Source organism: Tenrec ecaudatus, chromosome 14, assembly GCF_050624435.1.
Source record: "Tenrec ecaudatus isolate mTenEca1 chromosome 14, mTenEca1.hap1, whole genome shotgun sequence".
Lineage (NCBI taxonomy): Eukaryota > Metazoa > Chordata > Mammalia > Afrosoricida > Tenrecidae > Tenrec > Tenrec ecaudatus.
The window spans coordinates 48528071-48547515 of NC_134543.1; the positions used below are offsets into that span (position 1 = coordinate 48528071).

The window sequence follows — 19445 nt, forward strand, 5'->3', positions numbered from 1 at the left end:
GTTTATTTTAAATGGAACACAATCTCTATTTAGTTAATGTATGACGGTTGTATTCCTCTTTCATCCACGGGACGTTTTTCTCAATACGCCGTATGCCAGATTTATAACAAATTCTAAATAACTCATGTTATGAAAGTGTTTTGTCTTATTTCTATCTTTTATTAGAGCTTAATTTAACAACAGTTTCATTGGCTGGTAACCCCAAGGAGCCCTGTGGGGTCTTGCATTACATGTTGGGCCGCTAACGATGAGGTCAGAGCCTGCAACCAGCCTCTGCTGCCAGGTGTGTGTGGGGGGGGTGTGTGGGGGATGGGGAGGGACGGAGAGAGGAGACTTCTATGTGCTGAAACCGACTCCACGGCAGTGAGTCTAGAAGGCAGCAGAGAGACTTGAGACTATTTGGGTGCTCTGTGAAGGTGGGTCAGCAGGACAGGGGTGGTCCACTGGTTGGCCTTGGTGTCCTTGACTTGTGTGTTGAACCTTGTCTACTCAACTTTTCTGAAAACATCAAAATGCCTCTATTGCTGAAAGCAAACCCTTACCAGGAACATACCCCAAATCAACAATAACAACAAAGATACAAACAATTTTATTTACAGGGTACCAGTCGCTGGCTTCATAGTCACAGGTTTGGAACCTTAACCTGTCAATCTTTCCCTGTCTACCGTCACATTTTTGTAGCATGGCATCATTTACTATTTATTTCTAGTCCATAGAATTTCCACAAAATATATAGTACTTTATTGATAAGCAATCAAGATCTTTTTTCCAGAAAAACACCCACATCTTACACAAGATAGATTCCTACTAGTTTACTTTGCTATATCCACATAAGCACACTCTACTAGTTTTGCATACCATCCACGGTGATCCGAATCAAACAGGCCTTTGGAGGATACTGACAATGAATGACATCTTCATTGACTATGAACCCTGCAAAAGCTGTAGTTCCTTGTTTGCACTGTAATGTTGTGCCAAGATCTTGGCCTTTAGATGCTTCCAGAATCCCTGGAAACAGTTATTTGTTGATGAGTAGAAGCTCAAAAACACACACACATTTGAGGATGAACAAAGCAATATGACTTTCCTGCTGGGTTGGACCATTTTTCTTTATGTAACTGTAGGACATGGAGCCAACTTGATTTCAAATATGCTTCCCCGGCTTGGGTGCGTTTGTAAAATATAACCAAAGTCCAGCAGCATCAGGGGATTTGCTGCAATAAGATTCTGCCCCCCCCAATTTTTGATGTTAAAATAACTTTTTCCCTGAATATAAAAATGAATATTTTTAAACAAGGAGGGATTTTGGTGGTAACAATTCACATTGTTTAACTTTCAAAATATAAACTAAACAAGAAACAAACAAGCTACTCTCCCTAGTCTGATAACAAAAACAGTATCTTAAAAAAGCCCTAATATTTAAAATGAGCTTTATTTAAATATCTACTATCTATTAACTGTAAGCTCTCTATTAACTATGCTTAAGGCTAACTAGCATAGTTCCATCATCAAAAATTATGCGCATTCTGGACATGAGTAGTATTTCACAATCCCATTGGAAGATTTCAAAATAGCCCACTAGTAGTGGATTACCTTTGATTTGGGCTACACTTTGAGTAACAGAACATAAGCATTAAAAACAAACAAACAAGTCAAACTACAAAGCAAAAAATCGAGTGGCCCCTAAGAGGCAAGTGTAGCTTCATCAGTCGGCACGGGGGCAGGGAACTGCGTACGCTTCGTAGCCAGACCACATGGAAGCCACGAAGCCCTTCTCCACTCACCCTCTGTGGATGCAGGCCTTGGTGCCAGGGCAGCAGGGCACCCGAGCATGTGGGAAGGCAGACAGTTTTGCTGGCTCCCACTTGTTCCTCAAGCCAAAGTCCAGGCAGAAGTTGGCTTTGTGGGGTTCCTGTCACCCTGCCAATCCATCCCACTCCTGGGACCGTGCTCAGAGAATGCTGGCCAAATCCTGGAGAGAGGCCACCTCCTTCACATGCACTTCGATGTCGGGGGTGGGTGTGAGGGGGGGTTAGACTAAAGGCAACCCCTTTTGTCAGATTTCGCAGTGTTTGTGAACTAGCCAAGGAGAGTGAGAGAAGGCGTGAGAGGTGGACTTGTTGAACCTCACACCCCAGGAAGGCAGCGGAGTTTTTTAAAGCAGCTGCTCCCAGCACCCCTAGGCCTCAGCGCAGGCTACCCTTTTTCCCGGTCCAAGTGGGCTTCAGACCTTTAAACATGGATGTCCTCGCTGCCTTTGGCCAACATACCATTCATTGTTTTCCAAAGAGAGACGTCATGCAAAGACGGAATCATCTATGCCCCTGCATGACCATAATCAATAACTAAAGCATATTCCGTGAGGGGGCTTCAAAATGTTGGTTGGAAAATGGAATGAAAAGATAATGGGATTTTTGAAGCCCCCCCCCACCCCCCACCCCCATTCCATGGGACAGGCACAAAACTCAAGCACAGGCCATCTCACCCGGGGCCCTCCTTCAGCGCCCTTAAGCGAAGGACCAGGGAAGGGGACCTGGAGAAGGCTCCTTACACATCACCCGTGTCTGCAGACACGCGGGGCGTTCCCCTACGGCCCACGCTACCGCTGTACAGAGACTTGTTTCACCGGGGACCAGGGCTGCTTCACAGACGTTCACCCCGTTGCAACCCTGTCATTCAGAAGCAAACATGTTCATTTCCTCTCCAGACCAATAAAAACATTCCTTGCATGTGGTGGGGTGGGGGTGGGAGTGGGAGAAAGAAGTTTACTCTGAATATCTCATTTCCTAGTTATCTTCTTTTGCCGAAAAGTAAGGAATCCTAACCCTCCACGGTTTCTTTCCACCGGGTATGCTCAGACGTTTTAGCGACGCCTCTGACATGGTCACCCCACGCCGACGCCAACAGGTTTTTGTTTTAAGGTAAACCAGGTTTTCGGTTCTTCCCTGTGGAGAAGTGACTTTCAAGTCAGTGAAAGTTCTTGGCCCGTGATTAAAAGTCTTTGCCAATTAGTCCTCAACAACTTCAATTCATCCTCTCCCCCTGGTTCAAGATGAGTAGGAGCCTAATAAGGCTGTGATAAAAGGGCAAAAGGCACCGAGAGCCAAAAGCGGATTAATGAGCTCCTCCATGTATTTGTCTTTCTAACAGCTGAACTGTTACAACTATTGACACGCTTCAAAAGGGTCCGCTCTGAACCCTGTCCAGGCCCTGCAGGCTCCAATGGCCATCTTCAAACCCAGAGAGTGGAGGGCCGAGGGCTCCCCCTGGGTGATGCCCTAGCCAACAAAGCCCCACGGATCAGGTAATGAAACCGCAGCCTCTCCCCCTTGGAGAGGCATTTACTGGCAGCTGACGGGGGCCAGTGCAGCTCGGATTGTGCGGGCAGGCCCGTCAAGCTTGCCGGGGCACCCTTGTCTTGAAGCACCTTCATGACTGGCATTTCACTCAAAAGCCCTCGGTGCTGGTCCTTAACAGCTTATGACATCACAAAGGACACTCCAGACAGATGCCTACATGGCATCCTGCAGTATTTTAAAAGAGAATTAGTGGTTTTAATTATGGTCGTTGTCTGAAAGGGAACCATGCAAGCTCCGCGGGAGACCTTTGATCAGCCCCTTTTGCTAGCACAATGCCACGGAACTGTGACTATTCCTGGTCAGGGGCCTTTTCTTGCTGAATGACTCACCAGTGATCTTTGAATGCAGACAAGCTTCTAGCCCTCCCTCTTCATTAGTGAGCATTTCTATACAGGGGCCTATATAGTGCTCGGAGTCTAGGAGCCATACAATTGCTGGGGGAGGGGGGGGGAAGAAGCCCTACAGATTCTGGCCTCTACTTAGGAAGTGCTGAAGGACTCTGAGTGACTTTATTCATTAAAACAGGTTGCTATTAATTAGCTGTCATAATAAAATAAAGGACCATTATTTGCATTTCGGACTATGTGCTCTTTAGTAATATGTATAAAAGATGCTTGTAACAGAAATAGATGTATTGAACCACTTCCTCATGCCCAGTCCCCGCCTTCCTCCTCCTCTTCTCTCTTTCTCTCTTTTTTTAAAACTTTGCCAGGAGGAGCCTACTAATTATTGGTCTGGGGGCCTAGGCGTCCAACCAGAAGTAAAACATAAATGTAAAACTAATGAAGAAAGCACAAAAATTCCCTCTGATGGGAATTATGCAACATAGCAAACATCAAATGAGCTTTTCCTTCACTTTGGTAATTTCAGAGAAGGATCGGGAACAATGAAACCCCAACTGTTTTTCCATACGATTCCCCAGTTGGTGTTTAGCTGAACAGGTAGCATTCTGTAACAACCGTGGTTACAACTTCACCAAAGCCAAACAAAACAAAAACACCACCAAACCACCACACTCAAACTTGAAGCATAGCGGGAGCCACTCTTTTTAAAAATGATGTCTTTCGCAGGGAAAAGAAAATGTTGTTGGTCTGGTAATAATATTTTAAGAGGATGTGCTTCCCGCAGCCATCCCACCAAGTAAGGCCCCGTAAAGATCCAGGGTGGATATTCGTTAAGACGGGGAAACAGTGCGTTCTCTCCCGGAACCCAAACTAGCGTTGCCAAAGCCCCTCACCGCAGTGCGACTGTGGTGCCAGGGGATGAAGCCCCTCACCGCAGTGCTACTGTGGTGCCAGAGCATCGTGTGGAAGCGGCACATCCGCGCCACTAACAGCTTCAAGAGCCAGCCCCGCCGCCCCGCGGTACGGATAACTGGGAGATGACTATTGGTACATGGCTGCGGGTCTTGGCAGAAAACCTTTGAGACGAAGGAGGGGAAGACTTGTTTGGGTGCTTCAGGCGTCGTTTTCCGTGGTTCTCAGGCTTCGCAGCTCCCGGCGGAGGTGCCGCAGCGCCTCTGCAATGTCGGCCAGCTGGGGGTCGCTGGGCGCCCTCCGGGTGTACAGGTGGAAGTGCCGGATGGTCTCCGAGAGCAGGCCCTCGGCGTCGGCTGCGCGGGCCCCGAGGCGCAGCATCCGCTCACACGCGATGGCATAGTTCTTGTGCCAGTTCACGGGGTGTTCCTTTTGTAAATAGACAATCTCCTTATAAAGCTGGAAAAACAACAGCAGGTTGGTATCCCGTCGTTAGTGCCCCGACTTTTCAAACTGTGGGGGAATCCAGCGTGCACAGACACGCACGCACGCACGCACGCACGCAGCCCGCAGTACGAATCGAATCGCTGCTAGCCATGGGGAAAATGCAAGGACGCGGCTGAAATGATGGCAGTGGCGGGAAGCAAAAGATGCTTCCTCTCAAAGGGCCTCTGGGTGTTCCCAGATGTGGCTGGGGAGCCGGAAACACTTCCTCTTGGAAAACGTTCTGGGAAAGGGATTTAGTTTTAATTCATGGAAAGCTATTTACTCAACAGGCAGAAAGGCTGAAACTCTAAATTTGGATGGGGAAGAGCTTTTTAGAAGACTGGAGGGGGCGGGGTGGGGGGGCAGTAAAGGTATTTAAATTTGGTGCCACATGCTTTACCTACGTTTCTCTTTACGTTAACTGCAACAACAAAACATCCCAAACCAATCCAGAGACAGCATGAAAATAAAACGTATGCGAGCCTTGCTTAAAGCAAGATTTCAAGTCTTCGCAGGGTCTTCTCGATCCAGTTTGGCTGGCTGCTAACTTCGCTGCAGGGACTGATTGTGGTGTTTTCCCACCAGAAAGGGGGTCCACTGGACAACAAGGTTTTCCGATGGGGAGTTTTCCAGGGGTGGGAATCATAAAAAATGAATTCTCCTTCTCTCTCTCTCCCCCCCCCCTCCCGAATCTGCCCCAGCGAACCCTCTACTTCACTGGGGCTGTGTTTCCAGGAGTTTACCCAGCAGGACAAGTGTCTTTTGAATTAGAAAATCATTCAGCTGAAAGGGAGTCAATTAGATGATCTATTTTCTCAACTCCTATCCAGAGCAGACAAAGGCATACCTGGCTTCCTGACACAGCTTCCAGGAGGAAAACGGCCACAATGCCCGTGTGAGATACCATGGCCACATTTCATAGCCCTCATTCTGTGGCTGCCTTTTAAGGGGGTTCCACCCCCCCCCAGTTACCCTTTATAACGCACACATTTTCATATGCATCAAAGCTGGGAAGTCGGACTCCCCTTTTGGTTCTCTGTCCTTTGTTCATAGGTCCGTTGCTTCTCTCCCCCTGCCTCCCTCTAACATGGAAGTGTGCTCGGCACAGAGCAGGCTCAAAGCCACGCTCGAGGTCTTGGCTTCCCTCTAGTTATCAAAACCCTCCGCGGGCCCTGCAGGCACCCCCACTGCCCCCAGCGCACCTGAGAGCTTGTTCGGCTGCTCGGGAGAACCAGGGGCCCTCGTGGCCGGCCTGTCTGGGTGGTGACCACACTGCCTTCTAGCATGTGACACTGTCTCGTGCCAGCCCTGCTTATTTCTGATGACCTTCGGAGCCACATGTGCCCAATTTCAAGACGTTGCCCTCAGGTAGGATATTTTCTCCTCTGGGTGCGTGTGCATGTGTGTGTGCGTGTGTGTGTGTGTGTGTTTACTCTCTGTGTGCTGTTCTCTCACAGCACTGTGATATGACGTCCACTGAATTTAAAACCAAACCAAAACAACAAAACCTCTCTGCCATTGAGTCCATTAAACTCACAACGACCAACCATAGGGTTTCAGAGGCTGTAAACCTTTTTGTTTCCAGGTTCTTATTGGGCGGGGGGGGGGGCGGTGCTCAGCTGTCACTGCCACTGGCAGGGCTCACAGTCTCTTCAGCTACTCCAGGGTGAGGCCCTGGGGGTCCCGTGGGTGGCTGGGCACCTAGGGCATGTTCCCGACATCTGGGAGGGGTACTAGGTAGCTGTAGGGGTGGCTTTGTTGATCCTGCTGACATACTTGGTGTAGGGGGTTCGCAGGGGCAGAATCACAGCAAGGCTCCTTGATGGTGAAGGGCAAGACTAGCTCCAGCTCCTTGGCCCCGGCATTCTTGAAGAAGGTGGTGAGTTTCATTGCTTTCTTGGCCTTGGCTGGCTTTAAATCTCGGTGGGAGCAGATGACTCTCATCTTGCTCCCAAGGAGCAGCTGGTGAGTTTGAACTGCTGACCTCGCAGTTAGCAGCCCAGTGCTTACCCAACAGCACCAATGCCCTTATGAGCTCCTGAGCAGGATAATGTAAATAATGACAAGAACATCCTCTCTCCCTCTAATGAAGATGCTCTTGACCAGGGGTCCTCAAACTACTGTCCTCGGGTCACATGTGGCCCGCCTAGGACATTTATCCACCTGCCGGGTGTTTTTGCCCCGTGTGGTTTTTTCAACTTCAAAATAAGATATGTGCAGTGTGCATAAGAATTTGTTCATAGTATTTTTTAAACTATAGTCTGGCCCTCCAACGGTCTGCGGGACAGTGAACTGGCCCCCTGTTTAAAAAGTTTGAGGAGCCCTGCGTGACAAACCAGTACTGAGAGAGGCTTGGGGTTGACTCATGTAGAAATTTGTCCTTGTTTGTCTTGTGCACAATACCACACATCAAGGTGACACCTAGAGCCTCAAGGGAGTCACACTAACTGGCTCAAAGAGACAATCAATCCAGGAATGTGCTTCAGTGGTGGCCTACCAAATGACAGTGCCAATAGAAAACAGACGGGCATATTAAATAGCAGTAAGTCTGCTCCTTCGGAGCAGAACACTTCTTGTCTGTCACGGAATCACAAGGCATTTGAGATCAGCAGGCTAAGAGATGACTAGGATATGCGAGATCCTCTGTAGAGGTAGAAGTCCATCATGTTCTCTGGCACAGAACTGAGGTCGGGGATGGAGAGGCACCTCACCCACAGTTACAGTGAGTAGCAGGACAGGGCTGGTGCCTGGCATCCTGATTACCAGCCAGAGCTCCAGCGAGCCAACCCCAGCAATCCAGCCCCGTGGGGTTCTCCACGGGGTCATCTTGGAGCTGTCTGGATCCCTGGGCACCCCCCTTATGGACCACCTCCTCTCTCCTCGCCCATGCTCGCCTCGTCATCCATCTGGCTAGCTCCTTCTCATCCTTCAAGACGACACTCACACGAGGTCACCTCTGCAGGCCTCTCCTCCTTCTCTGCCCTCAGTGTCTAGAACAAAAGCCTCTCCCTCTCAATGGAGCAACTTATCTTCTGGCTCCTCCCCTAACCTGTTATCTGAGGGCGGGGGCAATGTCTGTCAATCTCCACCACATTTGGTATGGAGTGGTGCTAGGTGGGGGTGGGGGTGGGGATGCTTTGTGCACGCACCAATGAATGGATAAGCAACGGACCAATGATCACAAAACCAAGGAGGAAAAGGCGTCATACTGATTGGACGCCCTGCTATTTTGACTGAGCACCAAACCGAGTACTGCTTACGTGGATCCACAGGGGTCTAGGGACGGCAGGGCTTCCCCAGCTGCTTGTGGCTCTTTCCCTTTGCCAGGATGCTGGTTTCCCACGGAGCAGGTGCAGCCCATCTCAGAAGAGGTCTGAAGGGCCCAGAACTATAAATCCCAGGCAAGCAGGCATCAGCTAAAACACAGCTACAGCAGGCTGGGTGCACACAGCCCGTCGGGGGGCAGATTTGGGTCAGGGCCTCGTGATGGCATGGCCTCCTTCTGAAGGCCTGTTCTGCTTCAGGGGCTAGTTAGAAAGCAGAGCCACTCTCCATGGCGCTGATCTTCCTGTGTGGGACCTCAACCAGCCATGGGCCATGGTTACAGGATGGGCAGGGCTCTGGCCCTTGTACGGGAAGGTAATCCCCAGGGGAGCGGGTTTTTTGAAGTCCCTATTCCCAATTAGCACAAGTAAACTCTCTAACAGTGCAGAGGCCCGAAGTCTTGCAATCAAGGGGGGTGGGGGTGGGGATGGTAGGGGTGTGGTCCCTGGAGAGCCTCCAGGAAGGGAAGCCATTGCTTTCTGGTATTTCTAGAGACTGCCAGCATTCCTTGGCTCCCACCTCTTCCTCCATCTTCCCAGACAGCAGCAGAGCAGCTTCAGCTGTCTCTCTCTCTCTCTCTCTCTCTCTCTCTCTCTCTCTCAATCTCTCTCTCTCTCTCTCTCTCTCATCTGTTTGCATCACAATTCCTTTTCTAGCACTAAGCCCACTCTCTTTATATAAGGTGGTTACCTCGGACCCACCGGCATAGTCAAGAGCAAGCAGCTCCCCACCCAGGACTCGCTACTTAAGCACATTTGCAAAGTGTCAAAGTCCCTGTGCCCCACAAGACGGCACGCTCACAGGCTGCGGAACTCGGGTGTGGCTATCTTTGGGGATGGGGCATTAGTCTGTTACTGGGATTTCGAGATCACTTCTGATCCACGTAGGTAGCTTTCCACAGATGCTGCCACAAGACGAACGACTGTCCTGTGATTGACCTTTCCTTTATCCCAAACCGTCGCCACCCCGTTCCCGCCCACGACTTTGGGACATACGTTGTAAGCATGCGTGTAGAGTTGAGCTTTCACATCTGACGCCACAGGGGCGGTTTCGGCTAGGTGGAAGATGAAGAAGGCGGTTTTCATCCTGGGAAGTGAAGGGGCGGAGTGAGAACGTTCGTTAAAATCATGCTGTCACTTTCTCATCCAAAGATGCTGCTGGCAGACTTTTCCGTGGCTGAGGGATACGCAGAGCCCTTTATTGTGCTTTTAATGGTCTCATATTCCTGGGCCCTTACTTTGTAGCAGCAGCAGCCTGCCTCCCCCGCACAGCCGAACGCACGCGTTCACACCGATGACCCATGGCCGGGGCTTGTCAGTCAACACTGCTGCACCGGCTCTTCCGCCGACTGCAGCGATTGCTAGGCAAGGGCAGCTGTGCGGGGAACCAGCGAGGCTGCTCACCACAGCCCGGACGGTGCCCATCAGAGCTGCCCAGGGCACAGGTGCCCACCTCTTCAAAGGTGGCCGGGTTCTTTGGCCACGTGAATGAATCCAGGGTGTATTCAGCACACTAATTAAAGCAATCCCGGCTCTCCTAATGACCCGCGTTCTCCTTGTACGCCGTCTTCCCTCCAGCGTTTCCCCATTCAGTCAGTGTACCTTTGATTGGCTTCTCAGAGCAAGGATTTGCTGCTATAACGCAAAGCAGGCTGTTTTCTGACTTAAACAAAAAAGGCCACTGCAAACGTGGTCAGGGCAAAGCACTGTCCCTGGCGCCAGCAGCCAGCCTTACAGGTGTGCAGAAGGGAGCACTGCCTACGTACTTGGGGCCCTGTGTGCCCCACTGACATTGACGTTTCATATGACTACTTAGGCCCAAGTGCAGTTGTGTTGGCTGTGTTGAGTGCTAGCAAATGATGACAGGATATTAACCAAGAGAATCCGTACCATTCCTGTGAAGGGCTTTGTATCCTCTCTTTCTGAACAACAGGAAAGTACGGCATATCTATCACCTTAACATTCACATCTCCTTCACAGGCCTGTCTGCTCCACTGACTCTGAACTTGGTGAGAGTAGGGACTGGGCGATATTCAGATGTGTCGCTTCTTTGCTGAGCATGATGCCTGGTCTCAGAGGCATTAAACATGCTTCAATCATGAACTAGAGCATTGGAAATGGAGCCAGGATTGTACTTAGCAACTTCTCCCTCCTCTACATCCATTACAGACACTTTGGTGTAGTGGTGATAGTGTAGACAGTATAAGAATCTTCCAGAGCCAGGCAGACTTGAGTTTTGAATTTCATGTCTGGCAGTTATGTGGCTTCAGGAGAAAGAAAAGGCTTTCTATTCCCGTGAGGAGTTTCTGTAACTGTGAGGAGTTCCCGTCTTGGAAACCCGTAGGCACAGTTCTACCCTGTCCTACAGGGTCGCTATGAGTCCGAATGGACTCAATGGCAGTGAGTTTGCTATGGCTTTCTTGAGTTGCATGGCTTTGGAAAAGTTACTTCACTTCTCTATGATCCAGTTTGTTCTTCTAGAAAAATGGAGATGAGCTTTCTCATAGACTGTTGTGAGGATGAAATGAGATTATTCATGTTTCATGCCTAATACATGATTTCATGCGAAACGAATTGCTCATTAAGTGCTATCTCTGCTAACATCACTCATGTCTCCTCCTGAAACTAAATGGGCCGCAGGTGACTTCTCTGTAAGATGATTTAGACCGAAACCCCCCAGATACGCGATAGTTACCTTGCTTGCCACATTTCTTCATTGGCCACCGATTCCCAAGAAGATGGATCAAACCTGTGGTTATGAGAAAATAATCAATGTTTTGTTTTCCTGTCCATGGCATTCAATGCATGGGCATGCAATTCCTGATTCACAATCTGATAGGCAGCATCTTGAAGTACTGACGCTGGTGTTAGTACTTTGGGGTCCTGGAAATATATTCCTGATCTGTATAATGAGACCCGGCAGCTCATGGGAGCAAACCTAGGATTTATGAGGATAGGCTGGTGGTATTTGGGGAGTCTAGTTCTCCAAAAAGACATTAAGAGGACCGAAAGTAAGCCACTTTATGGGCACAGCTAAGAGCCAAAGAGCTGAAACCAAGGGGATGAGCCTGAAGCAGGCTGCCTGCCTCAATCAATCACTGTCCAAACTGTGATGCTGTTGGAGGGACGCTGGCCAAGGAATTTGATGGCTCTCCTGCCTCCTATGAAGCTTTGTCTTATGAGACAAAGAGTGAATGCCAATGAGTGGTGATGCGCACTTGTACCGTCTTCGGCTGTGTAGAGAATATGGCATTTTCAAATTTTTCCTCCCGAGGGTCACAGAATCCTTTGGTTGAGACCTCGCTACCCATCTCTGGCTGTTTGACAACAGTGTGCTCTGTTAGCTAATATTGAATCGAAAAGAAATCATTGCAGCACTTTCTGTCGTTCCTGAATCATAGGAATACGTTATATAATCTTTAACTAATTCATAATTACAAAAGATAAGCAATGGGAGCATGTTTTCTTAAACGGTACCTTATCTTTATTTTCATATGGGAGAGGCACTGTGTAGAAATGCTTACATGAAGATCGAAAGTGCTCAAAGCAATACAATTGAGCAGAGGCCTAACAACTCTGAAGAAAAGTTACTCTTCTAGAGAAGCAATTGGGAGAACGCCCTATGAAGAAAGGAAAAGATGACAAGCTAACGCACGTTGAAGCTACCATGGCGACAGCGTGTCTTTAAAACCTAGTGGCAGTTAGGGAATCTCTTCCCCTTTTCGGGTCATGAGATAGAGGATGGGGTGGGGTAGGAGTGCATGTCAAGATAGCGTGGAAGAGCAGGAGGTGCAGGATGCTGTGGCAGCTGATGATGTGGTATCCACCTACAGCCTCCCTTCCATCCCTCACTGTCCTTCAAACAGCAAGACAAGGACGACGTTACAACTAGTTCAGTCTTAGCCAGTGGCTGGATCAGCCACTTCCCGAGGTCTCCAGAGACTTCCAGCCCACCCCCGGGCCTCGTGGGTAAGACGCAGTTGCATCCAGGACAGTGGCAAGTTTGTGCGCCTAGTGAGAGCTGCCCAAGTACTCTGAGCTTTGCCAGTGGGGAACAGCAAGCATCATTAAAAAGTGACTGCCCAGAGGCATGTGCTTATCTCCTGAATCAACTGAATTATTTCATGACCTTATCTGGGCAGCAACAAACAAACAAACATACAAACAAACCCCCCCAAACACAGATCAAAAGCAAATGGAACCATCAGCTCCAAATGTAGGCATGTTTCGTTGGCGCACTGAACTCTTCTCCTGCAGTGAGCGAAAGAACGGACACTCGTACCGGCCGTAGTCCTCCGTCCAGTTGTAAATATTCCTTGTCCGTTTAATCCATTCCTCAGGGTGGAATACGATCTCCGAAGGGACTAATTTGTCACAAGAGCCCCATGGCCAAAGTGAATAATTCTTTTTCCAGGTGGGGTCCCCTTCATGGATTCCTATGCAAACAAATGTTTCTTTTCTAGCAAAGGCAGAAAAATACAGACTTTTAACTTCCAGTTCTAAAGGTGTGGTACGTTTCATTCAGGACAGACCACTGTTAAGTCCTTCCATGTTGAGTCACAATAAACCCTTTGTGAACGAACACTTGGGGTTATTTTTGTTGTTGAAATTTATCTTCATGTAAAAAAAAGGTGGTTCTGAAGGATGGAGGGAAGCAAAAAGAGATGGACATGAAATCCTGCTTCCTGGGAAGCTAAGAATCCACTTGGAAAAACTCTTGTGGCACCATCTCACACGTAAGCTTAAGTGCTTTCTGATATTAAAATAAAAATTCCAGGTGGTCCTACTCACAAGAAGTCTCTCCTTCTTCAAAGTTCTATTGCAAGGAGCTTTTGTTACTCTCTCACCACGACTGTGTCATAGTATGGCATACATTTGTAATTCTCCCTGGGTAGCCCAGAAGGACCCTAAGGCTAGCTAGGTTCCCGACCCCTGAATAAACTCTGAATTCCACACAGCGCAGTGCATACATCAGCATACAATAACTATTTGAGGAATGAAATTAATTAGATTTCAATGACTGCTCGGAGCTTCCAATTCTGCACCAATGAGTACAAGCAATGGCTGGAAGGAGCTCTGGTGGTGGCATGGGTCACTTGTTGGGCTGCTAACCACAGGGTCAGCAGTTCCAAACCACCAGCCGCTCTGCGGGAGAAAGATGAGGCTTTCTACTCCTGTGAAGCGTCACCACCTTGGAAACCCACAGGGGCAATTCTACTCTGGTCTTACAGAGTCGCTATGAGTCAGAATTGACGTGAATGAGTGGGCACTGGCTTAAGCAACTTGGTTAAAAATTCTCATAATTTCATAGTTTTATACCAGTTTTTGCTTTAGACTTCAATAACTATTATTAATACTTGCGGAGTGGGGGTGTGTATGGGAGGTGGGAGGAGCAGGTGAAGGGACTCACTTAGAAGTAAAAAGATCCCAGAAAACTACTTCAAGAAACAAGCCAATTCTGGGCTGGGATTGCTCCTGTCCCATTCACTCCCTCTCTGACTTGAGAGGCCGCACTGTATCTAGTGCAATAGGGTGCCTGTGTGGGGCTGGAGGCAAGCACTGGCCAGAGCGATGATTCCTGGACAGGAGACCTGGAGCAGCTGCCTGGGGACCCTGAATATAGATGGTGGAAGGACGCCTGGGGGAGGAGAGCGGAACTCAGAGTTACACCACACTAGCAGTGGGCATATCAGCTTCTCCAGCACTCCGTGGCCTCAGGTGAAAGAAGTAAGCACAGATGAGATAAAAAAGAGCTCCGGGGGGAAAAAACCCCAAACCTAAACTCACTCACCACTCTTTCTTTCTAGTCCAAGAAGCAATAAAGTGGGCTTCTAAGGCCTCTAAAGGCAAGAGAGAAAGTGGCGGAACTCCTTGGGGGTTGTCCCCAAGCAGTGCTGTGGCCTCTGTGAAGACAACAGCACAGGACAGTGGCCTGACACTCATGGGGGGGAGGGGGCTTTCCTCTGGCCAGAAACGGTGAGTGTGAGTTTAGCAAAGTTGCAGTATATAAGGTGTACACACACACATACACACACAGTTGCATATATGTCTATACAATTTTAAAACTCACTGCCATCGAATGGATCCTAACTCATAATGACCCTACAGGTCAGGGTAGAGCTGCCTTTGTGAGTTTCCGAGACTAACTGTTTACAGGAGTAGAAAGTCTCATCTTTCTCCCACAGAGCGGCTGGCGGTTTGGTACTGCTGACCCTGTGGTTAATAAATAGCTCAACATTTGGCCCACAATGCCACTATATGCACTATGCCATCAATGGGATAACTTAGGGAGGTGGGATAACTCTTTCTTCCATAAGGAGTTACAGTCTCGGGAGTTCTGCCCTGTCCTATAGGGTCACTATGAGTCCGAATTGTCTTAATGACAGTGAGCCTACACAATAGCAAGGAATAACTGAAATCGGGAACTGAAAGTTTAAAAATTGTATTATAATAGCTTTTGAAGTTAGATATTTACCTATGAATGAAATATATAGGATCTGTATGTTAAAAATGATGAATGTTGATGAAAGAAATCACAGTAGGCCTAAGTGAATGAGGAGACTTACCATGTTCAAGATGTGAACGATTCACTACATAGCCCAACAACATCTTTTTAATGTGTCTTGGTTTTTAAGCCTGTTCCTGGAGTTATGTGGAGTGCCGATACAGAAAATTGTTCATTTGTCACCTTCATTTTAAATGTGAGAAGAATTCAGTCCCACAAGTTACAAGGTAAGACAAAAAACGGTACTACATATATACTCGAGTATAAGCTGACCCACCTCTCAGCCGAGGCACCTAATTTTACCATACAAACTGCATAAAATGTGCTGAACAACTTGGCTGATACACGAGTCTATATGGCAATAAATATTTGAAAAGGAGTTAGATATTAAGGGACTTCTGAGGGAAGCTATGTTCTGACCCATGATAGCTAGCTGGTAACCATGAGGTCAGTGGATCCAACCCACCAGCCACTGCTCAGCCTTTAAAAGATTTCAAGGTTTAGAGACACCAAGGGGCAGTATTTTTCTGTCCCATAGGTCACGATAACTTAGAATCGACTAGATGGCAGTGGGTTTTCCTTTGTGGTCTGGGAGGCTGTGCCATGTGCACAGAGATTACCAGCTGGATCCTGCAAAGTCACCAGAGCTTGAGAAGAGTGAAAATGAAGACACACACACGGAAGGGGTGAGGGCCATTTAGCGTGTCGGGAGATGTAAGACTTCATAGCAATTTTCATAAACATCTTGAAGAGCTAGACTTTTCTTTTTAAAATTATACACTAAACATTTCAGAACATGTTTTAATATAGAGAAATCAATGTTAAATGTCTCAGAGGAGTGGCCAAAGCCCAGTTTCTTTGTAAGAAATATTCTAACTTTTCTCTTAAGAGTTTCTGTGCACAAGTGGAGAAGTTGTATCATCTTATAATAGACTAGAACATTTTAATTTTAACAAAGGAGTTTGAACTTTGACAGACCCATTTAGGGTTTCAGAACAGTTGAATCTATTGTACCAAACTCACAACCAGCCGGTCAATTACCACTCATAGGATAGAGTGGAACTTCCATGGGTTTCCTAGGCTGTGAATCTCAATGGGAGCAGAAAGTCTCATCTTTCTCTTACACAGCAGCTAGTGGGCTTGAACAGCGGACCTCGTGGTTAGCAGTCAAACAGATAACCCACTCTGCCATCAGTAATTCTTATTTTGGGCCACTTTTTAAAGATAACAAATGGGAACTGCCTGCTGGTCAGTTCCTAATAAAGGTAAAGTGATACTTGGGGAAAATTCCAAGTTTATGTAGTTTGCACTGTTGGATCAAAGGACACATGTGGAGTAGAGCTTGACCCAAATATTCAGTACAACACAAACTACTCCACATAAAGCCAGCATGCACGTCCTCTATCCCAGGCTAGCTAATATGACCTTAAAGCATCCCAATTTTTTAATGGGTTTCAAAAAGCTCATGGAAAAATGCAATGAAATGATAGTGGAATTTCTCCACAGATTTTTGTCGCCTCCTCCCATAGCTCACAGAACATTCTGGACACACAAAATGCATCACATAAAGTCTTCACTGAATTCCCAGGCAGAATGAATTGCTTTCTCACCCACACTCCCCAAATACTTGATTGAGACTGTCACTTAAATCAACCACTTGCATGTGGAGCTCTGAATATGATGCTTTTACAAGTGTGGGGCTGGTCTCAGCTTCTGGTTCCCCTGACCTACTGTCTGTCGGTGTGTAGATGAGGGACAACCAGCTTGTGCTCTACATCCCTCTTTTCATTCGCCAGGGCCGGCTACACGTCTGCACTCAGCAGACGCCCAGTAACTATCTGTGGGGCTGAGCGAAATACAATGACCACACATGCCCACTTCGGGATTGTGGTGGCGCTCACTATTTGATGCTGAAATAGCAAAAGTAACTACTCCTCTCAAGAGCAAAGCCTCTAGGACACAGACTGACGCACCAGCTGCACTGTTGGGCTCGAAAATCGGTGACTGGGAGGAGAGTATAGGCTCAGTTGGTCACTTCTATGTGAGGCTGTCAGGAGTGAGTGCTGACGGGATCACAATTAATCATTGTGTTAGTGAATATTAACAAGCACATCTGTGCACATGCCCTTCATAACCAGAACTGCATTTTCACACTAAGAGCATGTATGTACACGATACGCTTTTGCCAACCTTGCACATTCTTTTTCTAGGCACGCTATGTGCATTATATGTGTGGGTATGTTATTTGTGAGAAACAAATATGCCAATCATGAGTCAAAGTTAGCTTTAGATTCTGAAGATTAAAAGTACCACGTTATGATATTCTTACACACCGAATTCACTGCCAGAGTCAATTCTGACTCCTAACAACCCTAGGGCAAAGCAGAATCGCCCCCGTGAGTCTGAGACTCTAAGTCCTTACGGGGGAAGGAAGCTTCACCTTTAGCTCAGAGCGGCTGGTGCGCTCACACTGTTCGGCAGCCCACCACGCTACCTGATAGCCCAGCAGAACGCCTGTGATGTTCTTATAGGCACTGGTTCTCAACCTTCCTGATGCTGTGACCTTTTGATACAGTTCCTCATGTTATCGTGAGCCCACCCCCCACCATAAAATTATTTTCGTTGCTACTTTATAACTGTAATTTTGATCCTATTAGGAATCAGGCGACCCCTGTGGAAGGGTCATTCGACCCCAAAGGGGTCACGACCCACAGGTTGAGAACCGCTGTTCTAGGGGATCATTTACCTTTGGGATTTATAAAGAATTTCTGAAGACTCCTTCACGGGAAACTAGACGTAACGAGACAGATCTCCCTTCTTCAGGCTCTGGACAATCCCATGCATCCCATCTCCGAGATGGGAGCAATGTTCAGCGTCGTGCTACTGAAAGATCTTTAGAACCCTTCTAGTTTTATCTCGGCTAGCATTACTGCAGGTAGGTGTTTTTCTGATTTATAAAAATGCCTTACCTTTTATAAAAACACAATCTTAGGCTATTTTTATATTGTGATTATTTCCTGGAAAACATTTGCTTTCCACTTAAAAGCGGTCCCTGGGGTTCAGCTGGGGAAGACTGTAATTGCTCGTGATCCACCTGCCATGCTTTCAAGAAGGCAGGCACATCTCCAGTTTCTCTGAATTGCACTAAGATCTTATTTACGGTTCTTGCTAATCTGCCTTTAGTTTTCCTCTACCCAGAACAATAACATTTATTTCAGCCTGGTCTCATTTATACGCAGATATTCAATTTAATTACAAAGATAATCTCACGGGTGGCGGGGAAAGAGATGTAGGAAATTGGTCCTTTTGGATGAGGCACAGCTGCTCCATAAACAATTTTAGAAAAGCTTAAGATTTTAGAAAAGCTATTATAAGAAAATAATGCGTACCGTTTGTTTCTTTCAAGAAAATGATAAAGATTAAACGTGACCATCCCGCTAGGCAATGTCCCTTCCACAGGATTCCACCGGTTCCCAGGGAAGTTGACACCTGGCAAATGCCTTGCCATCTTGGGTAAATACCACTCATAAGTCATCATCTGGCAGGAAAAAAAAATCACAAAGCAGGTCATCCTTTTAACATATTCCTCATACGAATCAGGTGTCTCAAGGATGATGAAACGATTTAAAAATGGGAAACACTCATCACATGGATACACAAGGCCAAAACACAAACAAGCACAGATGATTGCTTTTTGCCTTGTGGCATGAATTTTACATCTCAAGATAATAAATAATATTTAGCAATAATATTATAATTGATTAATAATATATAGTATATTATTATTATTAATAATAATATATTATTATTATTTTTTGCTTTCTTTCTTTTTTTTTAATAACAATTTATTGGGGCTGATACAATTCTTTTCACAGTTCATACATATACATACATCAACTGTATAAAGCACATCTGTACAGTCTTTGCCCTAATAATTTTTTTTCTCTTTTCTTCTTTTACATTTTATTAGGGACTCCAACAACTCTTACCACAATCCATACATATACATACATCAATTGTATAAAGCACATCCATACATTCCCTGCCCCAATCATTCTCAAGGCATTTGCTCTCCACTTAAGCCCCTTGCATCAGGTCCTCTTTTTTTCCCCCCCTCCCTCCCCTTTCCCCCCTCCCTCATATGCCCTTGGTAATTTATACCTCGTTATTTTGTCATATCTTGCCCTATTCGGGGTCTCCCTTCCCCCCTTCTCTGCTGTCCCTCTCCCAGGGAAGAGGTCACATGTGGCTCCTTGTAATCAGTTCCCCCTTTCCAACCCACGCCCTTGGTCCCTCACGCCCTTGGTCCTGAAGGTATCATCCACCCTGGATTCCCTGTACCTCCAACCCTCATATGTACCAGTGTGCAGCCTCTGTCCTATCCAGCCCTGCAAGGTAGAATTCGGATCATGGTAGTTGGGGGGAGGAAGCATCCAGGATCTGGGGGAAAGCTGTGTTCTTCATCGATACTACCTCACACCCTAATTAACCCATCTCCTCTCCTAGGCCCCTCTAT

At 47.2% G+C, this 19445-nt stretch overlaps 1 protein-coding gene across 3 annotated transcripts in view; it reads right to left on the reverse strand.

Annotated features, from left to right (window-relative positions):
• Nucleotides 1-573: 573 nt before the first annotated feature.
• Nucleotides 574-19445, reverse strand: part of TMEM260 (transmembrane protein 260) — a 69333-nt gene continuing 50461 nt past the window's right edge. The window contains exons 12-16 of one of the 3 annotated variants that reach the window (XM_075532385.1): nucleotides 18319-18467; nucleotides 12707-12883; nucleotides 11120-11173; nucleotides 9421-9511; nucleotides 574-5044 (exon numbers count right to left, since the gene is read on the reverse strand). In XM_075532385.1, the coding sequence (XP_075388500.1) occupies nucleotides 4817-5044; nucleotides 9421-9511; nucleotides 11120-11173; nucleotides 12707-12883; nucleotides 18319-18467 (699 nt within the window). In that variant the 3' untranslated portion in view covers nucleotides 574-4816. Of the gene's footprint in view, nucleotides 5075-9420; nucleotides 9512-11119; nucleotides 11174-12706; nucleotides 12884-18318; nucleotides 18468-19445 lie in introns of all 3 variants that reach the window. The other 2 variants (XM_075532384.1, XM_075532386.1) reach the window with 2 other exon arrangements.